Source organism: Bufo gargarizans, chromosome 4 (assembly GCF_014858855.1).
Source record: "Bufo gargarizans isolate SCDJY-AF-19 chromosome 4, ASM1485885v1, whole genome shotgun sequence".
NCBI classification, from domain to species: domain Eukaryota; kingdom Metazoa; phylum Chordata; class Amphibia; order Anura; family Bufonidae; genus Bufo; species Bufo gargarizans.
Window position 1 is genome coordinate 380046090 of NC_058083.1, and position 21639 is coordinate 380067728.

General features: G+C 42.9%; 1 protein-coding gene across 2 annotated transcripts in view; it reads left to right on the forward strand.

The window, feature by feature from the left end:
* The window catches only part of PYGB (glycogen phosphorylase B), a 93902-nt gene extending 79052 nt beyond the window's left edge, over window positions 1-14850 (forward strand). For both annotated transcript variants that reach the window (XM_044289680.1, XM_044289681.1), the window contains exons 14-20: window positions 1890-2037; window positions 6557-6615; window positions 8246-8387; window positions 11735-11942; window positions 12950-13084; window positions 13455-13521; window positions 13612-14850. In XM_044289680.1, the coding sequence (XP_044145615.1) occupies window positions 1890-2037; window positions 6557-6615; window positions 8246-8387; window positions 11735-11942; window positions 12950-13084; window positions 13455-13521; window positions 13612-13764 (912 nt within the window). In that variant the 3' untranslated portion in view covers window positions 13765-14850. The remainder of the gene's footprint in view (window positions 1-1889; window positions 2038-6556; window positions 6616-8245; window positions 8388-11734; window positions 11943-12949; window positions 13085-13454; window positions 13522-13611) is intronic.
* Window positions 14851-21639: the final 6789 nt, after the last annotated feature.

Below are 21639 nucleotides of genomic sequence, written 5' to 3' on the forward strand. Positions count from 1 at the left end.
AGGAGCGGATCCGTCTGTACAAATACCAGACAGATCCGCTCCGAATGCAAGTGTGAAAGTAGCCTAAATCGTGCAGGGCACTGGCTCTTTTGTTTATCATAACTTCCGCCCAGCAGTGTGTTCAGTGACGTCACCGGCTCTGATGGGCGAGCTTTAGCGCTGCCCTAGCTGTTTTACTTGCTAGGGCAGCGCTGAATCCCACCCATCAGTGCCGGTGACGTGACCGGGCTTCTTGGCAGCCCCATGGAGAGCCCCAGTACGTCATCGGATCTCCCAAAAATTTCCTTGCCCTGCGCGATTTAGCGCAGGGCAAAGGAGAGCATCAGAACATGAAGTGCTCCGATGCTCAAGTCAGGGGGGATGCCCGGGAGAAAATGGAGGGATGTCCGGGTTCAACTAGTTTTAAGGGGCAGTTCCATCAAAAGGTTTCACATTTTAACAACCTATATGTGAATATTCAATTACATTTTTTTAATAAAAAGTGAGTGGATGGCAGTTTGAATATACTTTTATGGTCACTCCATGCATTCTGCTGCCTGTCCTGTCCCACTTAATTCACTGCGGCCAGAGAGAACACTCCTGTAGTGACTCAATTAGAGCATCACACATTACACTAATCAATGCAGTGCTCTTCTGTGGGCTTCTTTATCTACGCCTCAAGAGAACAACAGAGCTGTCATACTGTTCTACTATTATAATAAGGATTACCTTGCTGATAACATGCCCTCCATAGTAGCAGTAAACTGATAATGGATTACCCATCTATTTGCGTTGACTCCTACAGAACGACATAACTTTGGCGGATCCTCCGCCTCTTCTAAATGTAAGGTATCTTCCTGGCTGTCTTCCATTTAGAGCAAAACTGGTGTAGAAAATGGTAAATGTGACGGGACTGCTGGCCTGTCCCCGTCTATGCCACCCCCACTGTTTTAGACCTGATGTGAGCGGGGAGAAGTCATAGATTGCGACGCAAAGGACCTTTGCGCCACAATCGGTGCTAGAAATACGCCTAATTTAGGCTTATTTCTGTTTAATAAGTGACTCCCATTGAGTTTAAAAAATATACTCCTTTCTAATGCAAGTGTCCCTTTAAGCATATACACAGGTAATGAATATATTCTCCTTTATGAATACTGTAGTATCATACCATCACTATACAGCAGTGATGGCTAACCTTGGCACTCCAGCTGTGGTGAAACTATGACTCCCAGCATGCTCCATTTATTTCTATACAGTTCTGAGAGCAGCCAAGTACGGGGGGCATCTTGGGAGTTGTAGTTTTACCACAGCTGGAGTGCCAAGGTTAGCCATCACTGAGTATTGGTATAGTGCAGTGATGGTGAACCTTTTACAGACAGAGGGCCCAAACTGCAACTCAAAACCCACTTATTTATCGCAAAGTGCCAACATTGCAGTTTAACCTAAATACCAGTATAGTATATCTTCCATGTACTTTATCATTTAGCTATAATAGCCCTGCGCTGATGAATGGCAGGAAACATCTTAGGCATATTAGTACACCACAGACTTTTTCCAGGTTGGGGGTGCCCACAGAGAGGGTTCTGAGTGCCACCTGTCTATTCATTGGCTTAATTGAAAGGCTTTAACAGACTAGCTTTTTATATGATGTAGAAGTCAATAATCTTTTTTTTTTTTTGTCCAACTTCATATCGTTTTTTTAAATGCAGTGGGACCTGTCAATTGGTTTTTATGACTGGCAGCAGCGGTGACGTGTCCCCAAGCAACACCTGACCTAGCAGAAACGTGCCACTTGTAGATATGTCACCCATTGGCTGCAACAGCACAAATTTTTCACTTGGGAACTGAAGTGCAGTGAAGACGGCTCTTTCCATCCACTAATGAGTATGGTGTTTTTTTCTAATTGCTAGGAAAATAAGCTGAAGTTTTCAGCCTACCTGGAAAAAGAGTACAAAATCAAAATTAACCCTGCATCCTTGTTTGATGTACAAGTCAAAAGAATCCATGAGTACAAGCGTCAGATTCTGAACTGTTTACATGTCATCACAATGTACAACAGTAAGTATCCTCCTGCCGGGCTGACTGCTAGTGACTGAAGGTCCTATTAATGGTCATAGGCTTGTGCAAATGTCAATCCTTTGTAAGGCCTCGTGTCAATTCTACTTCTAGGGGAACAATATCTCCAAGATATAGACAGGCCATGAATTTTTTTTTCACACTGAAACACTTGAATAAACCGCTAGGTGTTTCGATGTGAAATCACAGGCACACAGAGGTTCAGAATTTTTCAGTGTTTTTGTAATTTATTTGATACCAGTTCAAATACAGCCTAAACACAGGGTATAGGGACATAAAAGAGGAGGAACAAGGTAATGAGAATCTTCCAGTGTAGAAGTGGACCTGACACATTTTTGTAATTGGGCTTCGCATTTTTCTGAGGAGATTTCACATCTCATTTGTCTACTATGTATATAGCTGATCATGACACTCTGTTGTCTACTAGTGACCAAAACACCCAAGTCCTGGGCCCAGTGTCAGACTGAAGTCCCTTGGGGTCCACCGTCTGTGTATATAGCACCTCACGTGCCCTGGTTTATTAGAGGTCCATTATAGTCAGAGCTTGGACCCACTGGAGGATCCTTTGGTACCCTGGTGGGACAGTCTTACCCTGGGTCTCCAGAAAAGTTTCTTACAGGCTGGTTAGGATTTACACAGAAGTTGTCAGAAGCAGCAAAACATGTCACCTTTACAACAGGGACAACAAAATGGATCGCCTGATCAAACAAAGTTTTTACCAAGACTTGGAGACAGTATTTTATGGGAAAGGAAAAAATCTGCTCTTTCATGACTAAAATATGAAAGATCGATGTTTTGTCTATTTGCTGGCCAATTGATTAGAGGCCGAGTGCTTATAGGATAAAATAAGCAACCATGCAATTAACCTTGCTTAAAAATATTCTAACATCATGTACATTACAGTTGTGTTCAAAATAATAGCAGTCAGTCATCACTAACCTGATCAATCACTGTTTTTGGTAGAAATTATATGTCTACATGGCAAATAATTTACTAGCAGGTCTAGTAGAGTAATAGAAATCCAACAGACCCAACAGTCATGCCATGCATGCTGCTGATTCTCTGTAATTCAATCACTAATTGAAAGGGTCATGTTCAAAATAATAGCAGTGTGGAGTTCAATAAGTGAGGTCATTCATTCTTTGAAAAACAGGTGACAATTATTGCCCTTCTTTAAGGAAGGAAGGCAGCAAATGATGTACATGCTGGTTACAGTGCATTTCTCTCTGAAATTCTGAGGAAATAGGTCGTTCCAGACATTGTTCAGAAGGACAGCGTACCTTGATTAAAAAGTTGATTGGAGAGGGGAAAACATATAAAGAAGTGCAGAAAATGATAGGCTGCTCAGCTAAAATCGCAAATGCTTTACAATGGCAACCAAAACCTGAAAGACGTCGAAGAAAGCGAAAAAATACCATTCAAATGGATAGAAGAATAGCCAAAATGGCAAGGACTCAACCAACAATCAGCTCCAGGAAGATCAAAGACGGTCTAAAGTAGTGGTGCACAACCTTTTCTGGTTGGGGGCCACATTGTCAGCCTGAACCAATTCCAAGGGCTGAAAATAAAACTTAAAGGGGTATTACCAACTGAAATACAGTATTTTTGGCATATTGAACATACAGTATATTCTATAAATGTTCAGTTCCAGGACTCCCATCTAATAGGAGAATACATGAAAGATGCATGTAAAAAGCCATAAGACATTACCAGATGTTTGGGGGCCGCACAGAATGGTATCGAGGGCCGCATGTGGCCCCCGGGCCACAGGTTGTGCACCCCTGGTCTAAAGTTACCTGTGAGTACTGTTACAATTAGAAGACGCCTATATGAAGCCAAGCTATCTGCAAGAAGCCCCCCGCAAAGTCCCGCTGTTAAAAAAAAGACATGTGCTGAAGAGGTTACAATTTGTCAAAGAGCACATTGACTGGTCTAAAGAGACATTTTGTGGACTGATGAAAGTAAGATTGTTCTTTTTGTGTCTAGTGGCCGGAGACAGTTTGTCAGACGACCCCCACACTGAATTCAAGCCACAGTACACTGTGAAGACTAGGGTTGTTGCGGGTATCGAAATTTCGATACCCAATCAATATTTATGTCCCGGTATTGATACAATACCGGGATTTCCGTTTTTTCGATACTGGCCTAGTATCTCTGAACATGAGCGCGCTGCTATCGGCGCGCTCATGTTCTCGCAGCAGCACGGGGAAAAGAAAGCTGTCCTCCTCCCTCCCCCCTGTGCCGCTGCCACCAATGAGAAGAGAGGGGTGGGCGCACTGCGCCACCAATGAATGGACTATTCCCACACAGAGCGGCGCCCAGCGATGTCTCAGCACTCACCATTAGTCCTGGGCGCCGCTCCGTTCGCCCGCAGTGCCCCATTACTGTCTCCTCTCCTGCTCTACATGCTGCTGATTACTATCGGAGCGATGTGGAGGAGACATCAGCTTTGCTAGTGAGCGTTCCTTCTCCCTGCGCTGAACGCTACAGCCAGGGAGAAGGAACACCCACTAGTGAAGCTGATGTCTCCTCCCCATCGCTCCGATAGTAATCAGCACGTGGAGCAGGAGAGGAAACAGTAATGGGGCACAGCAGGCGAACGGAGCGGCGCCCAGGACTAATGGTGAGTGCTGGGACATCGCTGGGCGTCGCTCTGTGTAGCCTGATACTTAGTCTGGACCCAGGAAAAGTAGTCAGTCAGTCTTTAACACAATACAGGAGGCGGGTGCCGGCAGCAGAATCGCATTGCCAACACCCTGCCCCTGACAGGGAGCTGCGATCAGTGGCAGTTAACCCCTCAGGTGCGGCACCTAAGGGGTTAACTGCCGCTGATCTGCCAGTACCCGCCTCCTGTATAAAGGGGTAATTATCATTGGTGGTGCAGTGTGCCCCCCCTCAACCCCCCATCCCATTAAAATCATTGGTGGCACAGTGCGCCGGCCCCTCTCAATCCTCCAGTATTAAAATCATTGGTGGCAGTGGGCACAGGGTCCTCTCCCCTCCCCCTCATTTGGTGGTGCAGTGGCAGCTTCTGATCGGAGCCCCAGCTGTTTAAGCCTGGGGCTCCGATCGGTTACCATGGCAGCCAGGACGCTACAGAAGCCCTGGCTGCCATGATAACATCCCTGATGTTGTGTGCACAAAGCACAGAGCAGCAGGGACAGTGTGAAGTCCTATTCACCCTGATAGAGATCTATCAGGCTGAATAGGACAATGGATGAAAGATCCCAGGTTCTAGCCCCTAAGGGGGGAAATAGTTATTAAATAAAAAGTGTAAAAAAAAAAAAAAAAAAAGTTAAAAAAAACCCCACCAAAATATGAAGTATAAATCACCCACCCCCTTTTCCCAATTTCACATATAAAATATATAAATAATAAACATATTACATATCGCCACGTCAGAAAAGTCCAAACTATTAAAATATAAAAATAAATCTAGGTGGTGAACGCCGAGACAGAAAAAATAAATAAAAACATTGCGATTCGCCATTTTTTAAAATGCGGAATGCACGTGGCTTTTTTGGTTTATTTTTTTTCACGTGGTATCGAATGGTATCGAGTATCACAGTACTTTTTCATGGTATCGAAACCGAATCAAAAATTTGGTATCGCAACAACTCTAGTGAAGACAGTGAAGCATGGTGGTGCAAGCATCATGATATGGGAATGTTTCTCATACTAAGGTGTTGGGCCTATTTATCGCATACCAGGGATCATGGATGAGTTTGAATACATCAGAATACTTGAAGAGGCCATGCTGCCTTGTGCTGAAGAGGAAATGCCCTTGAAATGGGTGTTCCAACAAGGCAACGACCCCAAACACACCAGTAACCGTGCAACATCTTGGTTCCCGACAAACAAGATTGACGTTATGGAGTGGCCAGCCCAATCCCCGGATCTTAATCCAATAGAAAACTTGTGGGGTGACATCAAAAATGCAGTTTGAGGCAAAACCAAGAAATAGAGATGAACTGTGGAATGTAGTCCAATCATCCTGGGCTCTAATACCTGTTCACAGTTGGTTGACTCCATGCAACACAGATGTACAGCAGTTCTCAGAAACAGTGGTTATACAACTAACTATTAGTGATTCAAAGGAAAGCAAAATCTTCAAACATTTTTCAGTTTATATATTGAATGTTTGAGTTTGTAAAGAAGAATACAAACACTGCAATTTTTTTGAACAGTCTAATATTCACTTTAAATTTTTTTTTTGGGAGGAACAACGCAAATTTGATATATTTTTCTTCATGTTTTGATTTGGAATAGAATGTGTAGTGTTCCCAATGCATTTGTGTGTATGGAAATAAAAGCTATTAGAAGGATTTTTAGCTCTATTCACTTTTTTAAACACACTTTTACTCCAAGCCTGAGCAGAAGAGGTTAAATGTAGAATAAAACAGAATCACTCAACAGAGGAATATAAGTGAATATAGTCTTTTCTCATCGCCTTACAGTTTGTATTTTTTATAACATCTGCTTTTTCTAACACATTTTCCAGGAATCAAGAAGGATCCATCCAAAATATTTGTGCCAAGGACAGTTATGATTGGCGGAAAGGTAAAGTACAATAAATAAATCCGATTTATACATCTCTAATGTTCAGTGTTCAATAAATAATTATATCATTCCAAGTTCAGTCATTAGAATACATTGTAGCTTATGATTAACTCCTTCCCGTAACTGTACTTCCAGATTGCATGTAATTTAAAGGGGTTTTCCTATGAATTGCTGTTTTTGTCATCTCACCTCTCAAAGAAATTGAATAAAAGGTGCTCAAAAAGTCATGTTATCCCAAAATGATACCAATACAAATTACAGCCTGTCCCACAAAAAACGTTATCGCCATAATTGTATCAACCCACAGAATAAAATTATCATGTCATATATACCGCGTGAGGAACCCCATAAAAAAAAAAAAAAAAACACTGACAGAATTGCAATTTTTGTCCACCTCACCTCCTAGAAAATGGTATAAAAAGATATAAAAAAAGTAATTGCAAAAATAGTACAGTATACTGTTCGGTACATGACATGTCTATCTGGTAACACGGACAGTATGCAGACTGTTACAAATTCATATCTATTCAGCACCTTTGTTATCTCTACTTGTACTGTATTAATCTAATGCTGCCATAAATTATCCGCCTTAGGTCCCTTTGTTCCTTCAGGGTATCGAACATGACTACCCTTTTCTCCGGGGCTCCCGTATTATGAAGGATGCGGTAACTGCCAAAGTCGGAGGCGCTATTTCCGTTCTTCCTAACGCACCACATTTCTGTCCGGCCCCTTAATGGGAGGGGTCACATCACTTAAATACCGGCATGTTCAGCGGCCGCTTTATGGCCGTTATAGTGCCGTGAGCCTTTGCTGGAGCTAGTCTCATATGCGCTGGTTCTTGGTTGAAGCAGGCACGGTGATTGGATGGATGTTCTGTAGTTGGCTGCGCTTGCGCACTGGCCTGTACCATTTCCCTACCCTACTGCTGGTGAGGCTCCCGGTGCATGCGCAGTGTCAGCCGGTGTCCAGCTGAGAGGTACGGTGCAAGCGCATTGCTTCTCAACAACTCTGCAGTGAAATTTTCCTACCCCGTCGTTGTGCGCCTGCGCAGCGCGGCACACCTCCTTCCAAAGCTGGAATGTCAGGTCCGGTGCGACCGCGTCACAACAGGAAGTGACAAGGGAAGTATCACGGAACACCGGATCCGGCATTAATTTCCATTGAAATGTATTAGTGGCGGATCCGGCATTAAGAGTTCCGGGAAAACGGATCCGGCATGCGCATACCTTTAAAAATGAGCAAAAAATAAATACTGGATCCGTTTTTCCAGATGACAACCGGAAACACGGATCCGGTATTGCAATGCATTTGTGAGATGGATCCGCATCCGGATCCGTCTCACAAATGCATCCAGATTGTCGGAATCCTCTGGCAAGTGTGAAAGTACCCTAAAGTGACACGTTAGAATAGAAAAATAGGGCTTTGTCATTTGGCCCAAACTGGCTTTTGCTGGAAGGGGTTAAAAATCCGCAAACAAAAAAGTAGTAAATACATTTCCTTTTCTGTAATGACCTTGGTTGGTTGCTCATCCATCATCTTCATTATTGCCTGTATATTTCAATTTTAATTAATATTTATGTATATTCTGAGAACATTAGTGACCTCTCTTAAATTTCTCTGTATTTTACAGGCAGCTCCCGGTTACCATATGGCAAAAATGACCATTAAATTAATTACATCTGTTGCAAACATTGTGAACAATGATCCTGTAGTTGGAGACAGACTAAAGGTTATATACTTGGAGAACTACAGAGTGTCTCTGGCAGAGAAGGGTAGGTTATTCTGTGGCTTTATTCCTCATATTGATCATTTAGGACAGGGTTTGGCTACATTCACGCCTTGTCTGACGAATACATTTGGAGCGACTGTTTAAAATGGCCTTGCTGAATGTTTTGAAGGTGTCACACATAACATTTATCACGTATTCACAAGATAGGTAATAAGGATATGATGGCTGGGGTCCGACCACTGGGAGCCTGAGTTCCTAATATGAATAGAGTGGTATGACCACTGCTTCATTCAGTACTATGCGACTGGCGGAGAAAAGTTTAAGTCCACATAATGTTTCAATACAGTTTGGGTTACAGAACCCTATACCCCAATTACCCTCATGTATCCTGGCCAAATGTAAACCAAAAGGATCCTGTTTTGGCATATGTTTGAGCAGACTGCATTACATCACGTGTAATAAGGCTGAACAGAGTAAAAGAATAACTCGTAAAACATGTAAAGACAAGTCTTAACTACTAAGATGGGAAACGCAAGATGGAGAGGACCTAGGCTGACTAACAGTTTGCTTTCTCAATTGTTTTCATTAAAGAGGCGCTGTCACCCAGATCAAGTCTACCCTACCAGGCATATAGCCTGGTAGGGCCGACGATGGAGACAAAAAGCATACCTTTATTTCTCATGTCGGCAGTCCAGTTAGGCAAAAAAAAGCAACTTTAAAAAATATGCTAATGAGGAATTCGAGCACTTGCAGACGGGCTTATGCTTTCTGAGCACTGCTTCTGCGACACCCCCGTTCATTGCTAATGCTGGCCTTCTGCACCTAATCACACCCCCATGTCTTTTGATTAACAGCGCCCATCGGTCTAGCGCTGAGATCCCGCGTCTGTGCACTTTTTTCCTGGAAATGTTCAATTTTTCCAGGCTTGTGTGTATGTCTAGTGCGCACGCGCCGTCACACACAAGCCTGGAAGAATGCAAAATATGTGCGCAAGTTCGCAGGCACGGGATCTTAATCAAAAGATATGAGGCGTGATTAGGTGCAGAAGGCCAGCATTAGCAATGAACGGGGGTGCCGCAGAAGCAGTGCTCGGAAGGCATAAGCCCGCCTTCGAGTGCTTGAATTCCTCATTAGCATATTGTTGCCTTTTCTGCCTAACCAGACCACCGACATGAGAAATAAAGGTATGTTTTTTGTCTGCATCGTCGGCCCTACCAGGCTTATATGCCTGGTACAGTAGACTTAATCTGGGTGACAGAGCCTCTTAAAGTCTTATCATCCTATCATTTTGCTGCCATAGTCTATGGCACGACTCTACATAGCCGGCGGTTCTGCCGAGTCTGATATTGACTGTCGGCTCTCTTTCCCCCCTAATCACTTCTCTCAGTGTTAGAAATACATAGCAACATTGCGGGGAAGCTGGTTGTACTGGGCAGATCAATTTATACTGATGGAGCAAAGCACCAAAGTCTTCAGATAGGAAGGAATGCATATTTGGGCAGTCTGCGGGGCGTGCAGTAACACAGCCTATGTATTAGCACACATGAAGGCGGAGAGAGGGCATCAGTGACTGTCAGGACAAGGGAGAAGAGATCTTTCTTAGGCTTTAGATGGGGAATACCATAAAAGAATGAAGCTGTGTTTGTATTTAATAGCTAGTAAGGGCAGCATCACCCTGGATTCACAGACCTCACATCCGGCAAGTGTTATTGGAAGGGACACAAACACATGACAAAAGTGTGAAACAGGTAGCAGGTTGAAAAGTTAATTCATAATCAGACCCTTGATATTCAATAGGTTTTTGGGCTCCTGATATTGTTGACCTATCCTCAAGATGTCATCAATATCCGATCAGTGGGAGTTTGACGACCTGAACCCCATCGATAATCTGTTTTCAGTAGCCACCAGCACTAGCACTTTAAACAGAGCCAGAAACAGAGCTCCGGTCAAATTTTAGTGGCCGTGCCAGGGTAATGCAGCTTGGCTCTTATGGTGGTTGCGGCTTGAAACTTAAAGGGGTAATCGGGGTTCAGAGCTGAACCAGGATATATCCCAATTTTCACCCCTCCGGCCCCCCTGACATGAGCATCAGCATTTTTTGAAATATATATTATTACACTGCAAGGCGGAGGCTTCCATCTAGCAGTGTTTCCGGTGATGAGCGGGCTTTAGCTCTGCCCTAACCATTTTACCGGATATCAAGAAAATGCCTTTGCCATGCACGATTCAGCGCAGGGCAAAGGAGGGCATCAGAGCATTAAATGCTCCTATGCTCATATCAGGGAGGCTGAGTAGGGGGAAGAAGGGGATATGCCTGGGCTCAGCTCTGAACCAGGACAACCCCTTTAAGGGCAGATTTATCAAACGTTTTACTCCACAGAGTTGCAAATTATAGCACACACATACTTGCACTATAATTTGCAACAGTTTACACTTTTTGCCGGGGCTTAGTTGGAGGGCAGTAGTGGCTTCTCACAGCCCAACAGAAACTTGGGTAAATTATAGCTGAAATCTGTGCCAGCTCATAGCTAGGGTAGATTAGATTGGCGCACGGACAACCAGAAGATCTGATGAGAGGTCTGTGTCTGTTAATATGTAGCACTTTTTGCAGCAGATTTTTTTTTTAAATCAGATATTCTTTATTGGTTTTGTGAACAAAATAAACCAACCTTCCAACATGTCGCTCAATGACACAGTACAATCATATGTCAGAAAATAAATCAAGGTTTGAGGACCAAATATCAAAGTGCATCGACATTCGATTACACAAAAAACACCGCACCCACACCCACCCCCTCCCCCCCATGTCAACTAGACTGTCTGAGCAGTGATCCACTCCGCTCCTGTCCAAGATACAACACAAGATATAATACATATACTAGGGTCGCTTATGACATATTAGCCTCCAACGGGGAGCCTCACTCTATATGCCGGAAACAACAAGAATATATTTCATCAGCCCATTTATCTGGGCATTCCAATTGTGCGGGGCAACCGTCCAGTTCCCCAACCCAGGATGGCAGATTTATTTTTACTAAGACTGGCGTATAAAAGACCAGTCTTAGTAAATCTTCCCCATAGCCTTTAAAGGGAATCTGTCACCATGATATTGGACAATTATCTGCAGTAATACATGAGTAGTATTGCAGATAAGGAGTCCATATCGCTATTTTATATTGTCTTACTGCCCCCTATCCCCCCACTGTCTACTTTCAAATTGCACGAAAATACACTGTCAGGACTATTGGTGATGGGGGGGGCAGTAGGAAAATAAAAAGTAGCGATCTGGACTCCTTATGTGCAGTACTATTCATGTAGCATTCATCAGTATTACAAACAGGTAATCATTAAATATGTGTTTTTTTTTTTTTCTGTTTTTTTTTTTCCTAGTGATTCCTGCTTCTGACCTGTCTCAGCAGATCTCCACAGCAGGCACTGAGGCTTCCGGTACTGGAAATATGAAGTTCATGTTGAACGGAGCGCTTACCATTGGTACCATGGATGGTGCCAATGTGGAAATGGCAGAGGAGGCAGGAGAGGATAACCTGTTTATCTTTGGCATGAGAGTAGAGGATGTAGATGCTCTTGAGAAGAAAGGGTTTGTATTCCAGCATGATCGCTGCATTTTTGTATGTAAGGGGGGTAATCTCGCTCAAAAACCCATTCATAGTCTGTAGGACTGCCAGAAATGAGCACAGCAATATAATTGGAACTGCCATGTGCATGCTTGACCTGCCACTCCATTCATACAGCGACATGGGTCCCAAGTTGTTGTGAACGGTACTGAACGTACTGGTCCGGTCCCCACTAGTCCATTATCCCCTGTCAAGTGGGATAATTTTTCTAACTGGAATGCTGCTTTAAATTTCATCTGACACCAGGTCCTTACATACTACGTTGTATGGTCTGGACCATAATATATAGGCAAGCTGCACAGTTATTCACTTTGCAATGTAAATGAAAACTGAATAAATGTAATAAGCCTTTTGTATTTGTTATACAGCACAGCCCACATACAGCTGTATCAACCAAAATCATTGGTTATCTCACCTCAAATATTAGTATATAGTGATATGCCACCAATGGAAGATAGGTACGGATCCCACCTCTATAGAACGGAGTGCCCAAAGTGTAGGATTGCGCACCGCACATGCGCGGTTGCTTTCCATTAATTTCTGTTTAGAATGCTGAAAATAGTTGAGCTCCTATAGAAATGAATGTAAAGAGACCACGCATGCGCAGTGCGCTCTCCTTCACTTTAGGCACCCCGTTCTAGAGATAGGTGCTGGTCTCAACTCTGACACCCACACCTATGTGAAATTGGTGGCATATCCTTACGACCAGTGTTCGAGGTGAGACAACCTTTTTAAAAAAAACATCTAGCAAAAAGGACAGACTGTGTCATGCCGAGTGCGGACCTGATGGTGGGGCATGACAAAGAGATCCTATCTTTGATGCTCTTTGAATTTGTATATGTGTAGCCTGCTAAAACTGAAGGTTTTTTTTTAGATAGCAGAATTTAACCCTTAGCATGGTCTCATGTTAACCTCTTGAGATTGGAGTATTTTCATGCAAGTAAAGGTTTTGTTGTCTTGTTTTGTATAGATACAATGCTAAGGATTACTATGACAAAATTCCAGAACTTCGAGAGGCGATCGATCAGATCAAAGATGGACGCTTTTCTCCTAGAGAACCAGACTTGTTTAAGGATATTGTAAATATGCTGATGCACCATGACAGGTAAGAAAGGGGAGCTTAAAGGGGTTGTCCAGTCCTTTTTGTTTCTTTTCAAAATCTGGTTATTGTTTTTAAAGTAAGGTAGAATAAACAGTGCACCAGAGGAAATAAACCTTCACCCCGTGTTCCTGACACTGCTGTTCAGGAGTAGCTGTGGGGCTGAAACTTCATAGTCCATTGTGTAGTGGATGGAACTTGTTACTGCAGTGCTTCTACCATTGAAGTGAATGGGAGCAGTGCTGCAGCAACCGAGTAAATCATTCTTGTCCCGAACAGGATTGTGATTACCTGTTTCATAAATGTACATCAGTCTACCTTTGAGCTAAAAATTCATTTGAGAAATGAATATGCAAGTATGCATTTCTTTTGATAGGTTCAAGGTGTTTGCAGACTATGAGGACTATATTAAATGCCAGGGGAAGGTGGACCAATTATACATGGTAAGAAATTGGAACTGACTTCAGTCACTCACTATATTCTATTCAGTGGTTCTCTATACAGTACACTGACATTTTATATTTCTTTTGCAGAACCTCAGGGAATGGACCAAGAAAGTCATAAAAAATATCGCTTGCTCCGGCAAGTTCTCCAGTGACAGGACAATTAGTGAATACGCCACAGAAATTTGGGGAGTGGAACCGTCAGCTGTGAAGATTCCTCCACCGAACATCCCCAGGGAATAGCTCTCAGGAGATGCATGTGCTCACAGTTTCTGCTGGTAGTTTGGTTGGCTCAGGATTAGTGTTTGTTCACCAGTTGTGATCGCTTTCCCATCAGAGCGTAGTCTTGTCATAGGGGGAAACTAAACGGATTGTGTTGTCCTACTCCAACGCTCAATATTATATAACCTGTTATTTATTCCACTTTTTTGTAGAACTGACCACATAAGTAAGTGTTGAGGTCACAATAAAAAACTACTGGCTTTACCTCCACATAATAGGATCTTCTAGAGCAGGAGCCAATCCCAACAATATTTCTTTCTAGCTGACGCAGTCACTGTCTCAATATTTGCTGCTGCGCTTCACGTTATGCAGCAAAAATCTATGAACAAACCACTGCACGCCACCAATACTAATTCAATGTGTCGGTACCCATTTACACAGGATTATTTTACCTAGTCTATTTGCCCTGTATGATCAAATGGGAAGCACAGAGGTGACGCCTCTCCACCTACATTTCACATTGGTTTATCAGTTTTATCACAGTTTGTTTAGTTTTTTTCTACTGTTTTAGTGTATAAGCACCTTGTGAATTGCTGTTGAAATCAGATTTTTTGTCAGAGGTTTAGTTTTTAGACTGCTTATTTACAAGGATTTCTAGAGAAGATTATATTTTAGGCAATAAAATCAGAGACTAGCCCTTGTGTTATGAGATGGAGCATCTTCGGCACTAGAATGGCCCATAGTCTACCACTGTTGTGATGTAAGCCACTGGGAAAAGCCCTGGCGGAGTTTTAAGTACTGTAATAGAAGGGATTAGCCCGCACACAAGCTTAGTTCTAGGTGTCAGACTGCAAACCCTTTCCAATGCCACAGTGGTTCATCAAATGTGGTAGCCATATCCATGCTCTCCACACAACCTCGTACGTGGGAGAGAATGTGCAAGCTTTGTGTGAAGCATTATATTCATGTGTTTGTCTTTGTAAAGACTCTGTTGTTTTAGCATTTGTGCGTGTGATTCTAAAGTACTGTATTTCTAACTTAAGATTTGCACGTTAACTTCACCTTTTATGCTTGTGGGACTCGTCCTTCAATAAACCTAGTACCTAATTTCAGTGTATTGTAATTTTTTATTGTGTATGGTTATTGGGACCTGATCTGTAATGGATGTACCGATGTGTTCTACCACAGCCGATCACACTTTATATTTTACTGTATTTCACTCATACGCTCTTTGACTTGCCTCATGTCTTGCCTTAGTAGCCCTATATCCTCTTTCAGGCTACCCGCATTGGTATTAAGCGCAGTGATTGCATTATTGCATTGTAAAGCCGCTGAAAAGACATCCTTGATAGTAGGCTCAAGAGCAGAGGCGGCTATCCTGCCATTAAGATCACTGGCCTCAGAGTCCTCTGAAATGTTATCATCTTGCGATGGAGGCACTGGAGGATTCCTCTTAACAGCGGCAGCGTATGCATTCAGGGCCGGTGCAGGATGAACAGATTCAGTGGTGTGAGCAAACATTTCCAGTCGCGCTGCCACATCCAGCAGCTTCACTGACTGTCCGGCGCCATCTTGCCTTGCTAGGGTGGCTCTTTCACCGTCCTTTCCCTCCTTCTCTTTGGCCTTTTGACAGCGCATGGCGGAGCTGTACGGTAGCAGGACCCCTGGGGAAGCACTTTGTTGTATCGGTGAGCCGTTACAGCCCCAGATGGACGGGGAGAAGAATGGATTACAGGATGTTCAGCCGGGAGCTCAGCGTTGCACGTCCACTCACATCCCCAGTCAGGCCATGCCCCCACCATAGAGTACTTCCAGTAAGTCTCCATACAGGACTGGTCTCTTTATTCCCTTCCTGACTGCCATACAGCTATATACGTGCTAGCTGCACATACCCCGTGCAGCTAGCACGTGTATAGACGTCATGGCAGCTCTTTAATCCAAGTGCTGCAAAATGCTTGGATTAAAGCTTCTGCCCCTGCACTGCTACCAATCAGAAAGGGTCCCTTGCCGGCAATCGGTCCGATTGGTTAGTCTGTGCAGACTAACCAATCGGCTCGCGGTAGTGTAAAAGTGCCTGATCAGAGCCTGAAATCAGGTAATGCCTTTTCCTATAAAAAATGAAAAAACAAAAAACTACACATATGGGGTATCACCACTTCCGTCTCTATAAATATATTACATGATCGACCCCGTCCGATAAACACCATAAAAAATAAAAAACTGTGTCAAAAAAGCTATTTTTGTCACCTTACAGTGTACATATTAGGTATCGCTGCATGTGTAACAACATGCTCGATAAAAATATCACATGACCTAACTTCCGTCTCTATAAATATATTACATGATCGACCCCGTCCGATAAACACCATAAAAAATAAAAAACTGTGTCAAAAAAAGCTATTTTTGTCACCTTACAGTGTACATATTAGGTATCGCTGCATGTGTAACAACATGCTCGATAAAAATATCACATGACCTAACCCCTCAGGTGAAAACCGTAAAAAAATAAAAATCGTGCCAAAAAAGCCATTTTTGGCACCTTACATCACAAAAAGTGCAACACCAAGCGATCAAAAAGGCGTATGTCAAACAAAATGGTACCAATAAAACCGTCACCTCATCCCGCAAAACATGAGAACCTACATAAGTAAATCGCTCAAAAAATAAAAAAAATTATGCAGTTCTAGTTATAGGCTGAAATCTGGGATATTTTTGCCATTTTTTTATGTCAGTGCCAGGGATATCAGGCCCAGGAAATATGCTTACCGGGATCTTTGTAAATCGTCTTTAAGTTCCCCATCTCAGTGCCAAGTGTTGCAGTTGTATGAAACACTTCTAAGCAGGATGAATGACACAATCCACTGTAAGTGGATGAATGACACTATCCCAGCCCTTGTACATGTGTGAATAAGTCCTTGCCTTGTAAGGCTACTTTAACTCTAGCGTTGTTTAAATCAGACGTTCAATTCCGACACCAGAACTGCCCGCCGGATCCGGAAAAACGTGTGAAAACGGATTACATTTGAATCCTGATGAGGATTTTGATCACAATGAAAAAGTGCATTGGAAAAAACGGATCCGCCATTTATGGACTTTAACTTTTTTTTCACATTTTTCTGGTTTAACAAGCAAAAGCCGGATCCGGTTTGACTGAACACACGGCGCCGGATCCAGCGTTAATGCAAGTCAATGGGAAAAATGCCTGATCCGGCGTTCAGTCAAAGTGTTCAGGATTTTATTTTAAAATACAACATGCTACGGTTTTCTGAAAAGCCTGATCAGTCAAAAAGACTGAACTGAAGACATCCTGAACGGATTACTCTCCATTCAGAATGAATTAGGATAAAACTGATCAGTTCTTTTCCGGATTTGAGCCCCTAGGACGGAACTCAGTGCTGGAAAAGAAAAACTCTAGTATGAAAGTACCCTAAGGGTCCATTCACACGTCCGTTGTTTCTTTCCTGATCTGTTCCGTTTTTTGCGGAACAGATCTGGACCAGTTCTGTACCCATTCATTTCAATGGGTCCTGAAAAAAAATCTGACATTGTGCTGTCCGATTTTTTTCAGGACCCATTGAAAATGAATGGGTACAGATCTGGTCCAGATCTGTTCCGCAAAAAATGGAACCGATCAGGAAAGAAACAACGGACGTGTGAATGGACCCTAAGAATGTTGTGTACCTACATGGTGGAGTTCCCAATATTCGTTATGGTTTATGCCAACTGGGCTGCCATTGCTACCCCTTTTTTCTTACTGGTCTACTGTATTCCTTAACTTAAAAGAAAAAGACCAGCAATCTTGTCAGTTTTAATTCACTTGTCTTGGTTATTAACCCGTTCCAACCGCAGGCAATTTTCATTTCCATTTCATTTTTTTTCTGTCAACCAAAAGCCATTTTTTGTCCATTCACAGTTGAGGGCTTATTTTCTTTTGTTGGACAAGTTGTACTTCATAATTGCAGCATTTAGTATTCCATAAAATATATTGGGGAACTGAAAAAAAATAATGGGGTGAAATTTGAAAACAATGCAATTGTCCCATTGTTTTACAAGTTTATTTTTTTCATGTGTTGAAATTACCTTTATTCTGTGGAGCGCCACGTGCCATTACTATGAGAGGTGAACGTCGGCTACAAAGGTGGGCAAGGGAGCGCCAATGCGCTACAGTAGAGCAGCTTACCGCCAAAATAACCAGGGGGCTACCAGCCCTTTGTTTAAAACAACAGTTCAGCGAAGCCTACTGCGTTTGTGGCTCCCAAGCAGACAGAGGTCACTGCACCTCTGCTAATGAAGTTGCATCTGCAGAAAAGGCTTCAATTTTCGTGGCAGCATCAGAATTGAACCTCCACTGATTGGCAAAGGGTTGACTTCTCTAATGAGTCACATTTTCTGCTTTATCGAACATATGGACGTTATCATGTCAGGCGAGTAACATCAGAGGACAAACACCCTGCAACCATTGCTGAAAGAACACAAGCTGGTGGTGGTATTGTTATAGTCTGGGGAATGTTTTCATGGTCCACTCATCCATGTGGAAGGCACTCTGAACCAATTTGGGTATAAATCCATCCTTGCAGATCATGTACACCCATATATGCCGGTTGTCTTCCCTGGGGCAAATGGGAACTTCCAGCAAGACATGGCTAGAAATTGTCACGGTATAATTTTTTTGTGATCCCTATACAGGGGACCTAACCATGTTGTCTACAATGCTCCAGATCTTCTTAGGTTAAAGAATGCGAAGACACAACTCATGGTGGTATTTGAGTCTTCCTCTACCTCTTCTAACTCCAAACACCTCTCTTGATTAGCAAAGCCCTGGGTGTCGTCCCTTACAACTAATAATACAAATGAGCCTAAGGCCTCTTTCAGACGGGCGTTGCGGGAAAAGGTGCAGGTGCGTTGTGGGAACATGCACGATTTTTCCGCCCAAGTGCAAAAATCGTACCCAAACCTGAACTTCTTCACAGAAGTTCGGGCTTGGGATTGGTGTTCTGTAGATTGTATTATTTTCCCTTATAACATGGTTATAATGGAAAATAATAGCATTCTGAATACAGAATGCATAGTAAAATTTAACTCCTCTTAATCCACTTGCTCGCATAGCCGGCATCTCTTCTGTCTGTCTTCTGTGCTGTGTGCAGCAACAGGACCTGTGGTGACGTCACTCCGGTCATCACATGATCCATCACCATGGTAAAAGATCATGTGATGGATCATGTGATGACCGGAGTGACGTCACCACAGGTCCTGTTGCTGCACACAGCACAGAAGACAGACAGAAGAGATGCTGGCTACGCGATCAAGTGGACTAAGGTGAGTTACATTTTTATTTTATTTTTTAACCCCTCCAGCGCTATTTTACTATGCATTATGTATTCAAAATGCTATTATTTTCCCCTCTAACCATGTTATAAGGGAAATTAATAATGATCGGGTCTCCATCCCAATCATCTCCTAGAAACCGTGCGTGAAAATCACACCGCATCCGCAGTTGCTTGCTTTTCACGCAACCCCATCACAAGTGATGCGTGAAAATCACCGCTCATGTGAACAGCCCCGTAGAAATGAATGGGTCGGTATTCAGTGCGGGTGCAATGCATTCAACTCACGCATCGCATCCGTGCGGAATACTCGCCCGTGTGAAAGGGGCCTAAAGGAATGTGATATGTTGTTTAGCAAAGAGTGATGTAGCGTACATCTGGACACAATCAGGATATTCCTGGTGGGAAAACCAGCAGAGGAATTCCTTGTCTCGATTCATGACGTCTCCTCTGTAGCCATCTAGCTTTTATACCAAATACTGCATCCTAGATATATCCAACATTTAATTATGTTTAAAATAATCCTACTATATCAAAATGATCGACATTGGTTGGAAAAGCATGACCAAGACTTCTAAGTACTACCTTTTCTCCAACTAAACATCTGTGGGACCACCTCGATCGTCAAGTTCTCTCTATGGATCCTCCTCTACACACCTTATGGCAGTTGTGGGATGCACTGCAGTCAGTATGGCTCCAGATACCTGTGACAACCTGTCGTGCATTTTCATAAGTATACAGTCTTATCTGAAGATATTATAGTCTAAATATCAATGCTAATTGCCTTTAAGTGTAAAGACAGAACCAGAGTCTAAAATCTTTCTATAGGATTGAAATAGGCCGAGATGAGGTTATGCCGAGTTCAATTTGGGTAACATGTTTGTAGCGGACATAGAATGTATTGTCTCTTAAAAATTATTGTGAGCAGATGTGGTGTATCTGTTAAAACTATAATGGGTCCTACAGACATGTGTCTGTGAGAGATAACCATTTAAATAGCAATGTATTATTTTTACTTCGTTACAAGGTCATTAAGGAAAGTCATGCCTTATGGGAAACATTTGGTGTGTTAATGTCCCATTCATGTATGCATGATTATGTTCTATATATTTCTGTGTGGTATATTTAGATTTGCAACATATCTTAACCAATGATTTATATAATGTGTCCTTTATGTGTAACAGTGTGTCGATATACAGTACAGACCAAAAGTTTGGACACACCTTCTCATTCAAAGAGTTTTCTTTATTTTCATGACTATGAAAATTGTAGATTCACACTGAAGGCATCAAAACTATGAATTAACACATGTGGCATTATATACATAACAAAAAAGTGTGAAACAACTGAAAATATGTCATATTCTAGGTTCTTCAAAATAGCCACCTTTTGCTTTGATTACTGCTTTGCACACTCTTGGCATTCTCTTGATGAGCTTCAAGAGGTATTCACCTGAAATGGTTTTCACTTCACAGGTGTGCCCTGTCAGGTTTAATAAGTGGGATTCCTTGCCTTATAAATGGGGTTGGGACCATCAGTTGCGTTGTGGAGAAGTCAGGTGGATACACAGCTGATAGTCCTACTGAATAGACTGTTAGAATTTGTATTATGGCAAGAAAAAAGCAGCTAAGTAAAAAAAAACGAGTGGCCATCATTATTTTAAGAAATTAAGGTCAGTCAGTCCGAAAAATTGGGAAAACTTTGAAAGTGTCACCAAGTGCAGTCACAAAAACCATCAAGCGCTACAAAGAAACTGTCTCACATGCTGACTGCCCCAGGAAAGGAAGACCAAGAGTCACCTCTGCTGCGGAGGATAAGTTCATCCGAGTCACCAGCCTCAGAAATCGCAGGTTAACAGCAGCTCAGATTAGAGACCAGGTCAATGCCACACAGAGTTCTAGCAGCAGACACATCTCTAGAACAACTGTTAAGAGGAGACTGTGTGAATCAGGCCTTCATGGTAGAATATCTGCTAGGAAACCACTGCTAAGGACAGGCAACAAGCAGAAGAGACTTGTTTGGGCTAAAGAGCACAAGGAATGGACATTAGACCAGTGGAAATCTGTGCTTTGGTCTGATGAGTCCAAATTTGAGATCTTTGGTTCCAACCACCGTGTCTTAGTGCGGCGTGGAAAAGGTGAACGGATGGACTCTACATGCCTGGTTCCCACCGTGAAGCATGGAGGAGGAGGTGTGATGGTGTGGGGGTGCTTTGCTGGTGACACTGTTGGGGATTTATTCAAAATTGAAGTCATACTGAACCAGCATGGCTACCACAGCATCTTGCAGCGGCATGCTATTCCATCCGGTTTGCGTTTAGTTGGACCATCATATATTTTTCAACAGGACAATTACCCCAAACACACCTCCAGGCTGTGTAAGGGCTATTTGACCACGAAGGAGAGTGATGGGGTGCTGCGCCAGATGACCTGACCTCCACAGTCACCTGACCTGAACCCAATCGAGATGGTTTGGGGTGAGCTGGACCGCAGAGTGAAAGCAAAAGGGCCAACAAGTGCTGAGCATCTCTGGGAACTCCTTCAAGACTGTTGGAAGACCATTTCAGGTGACT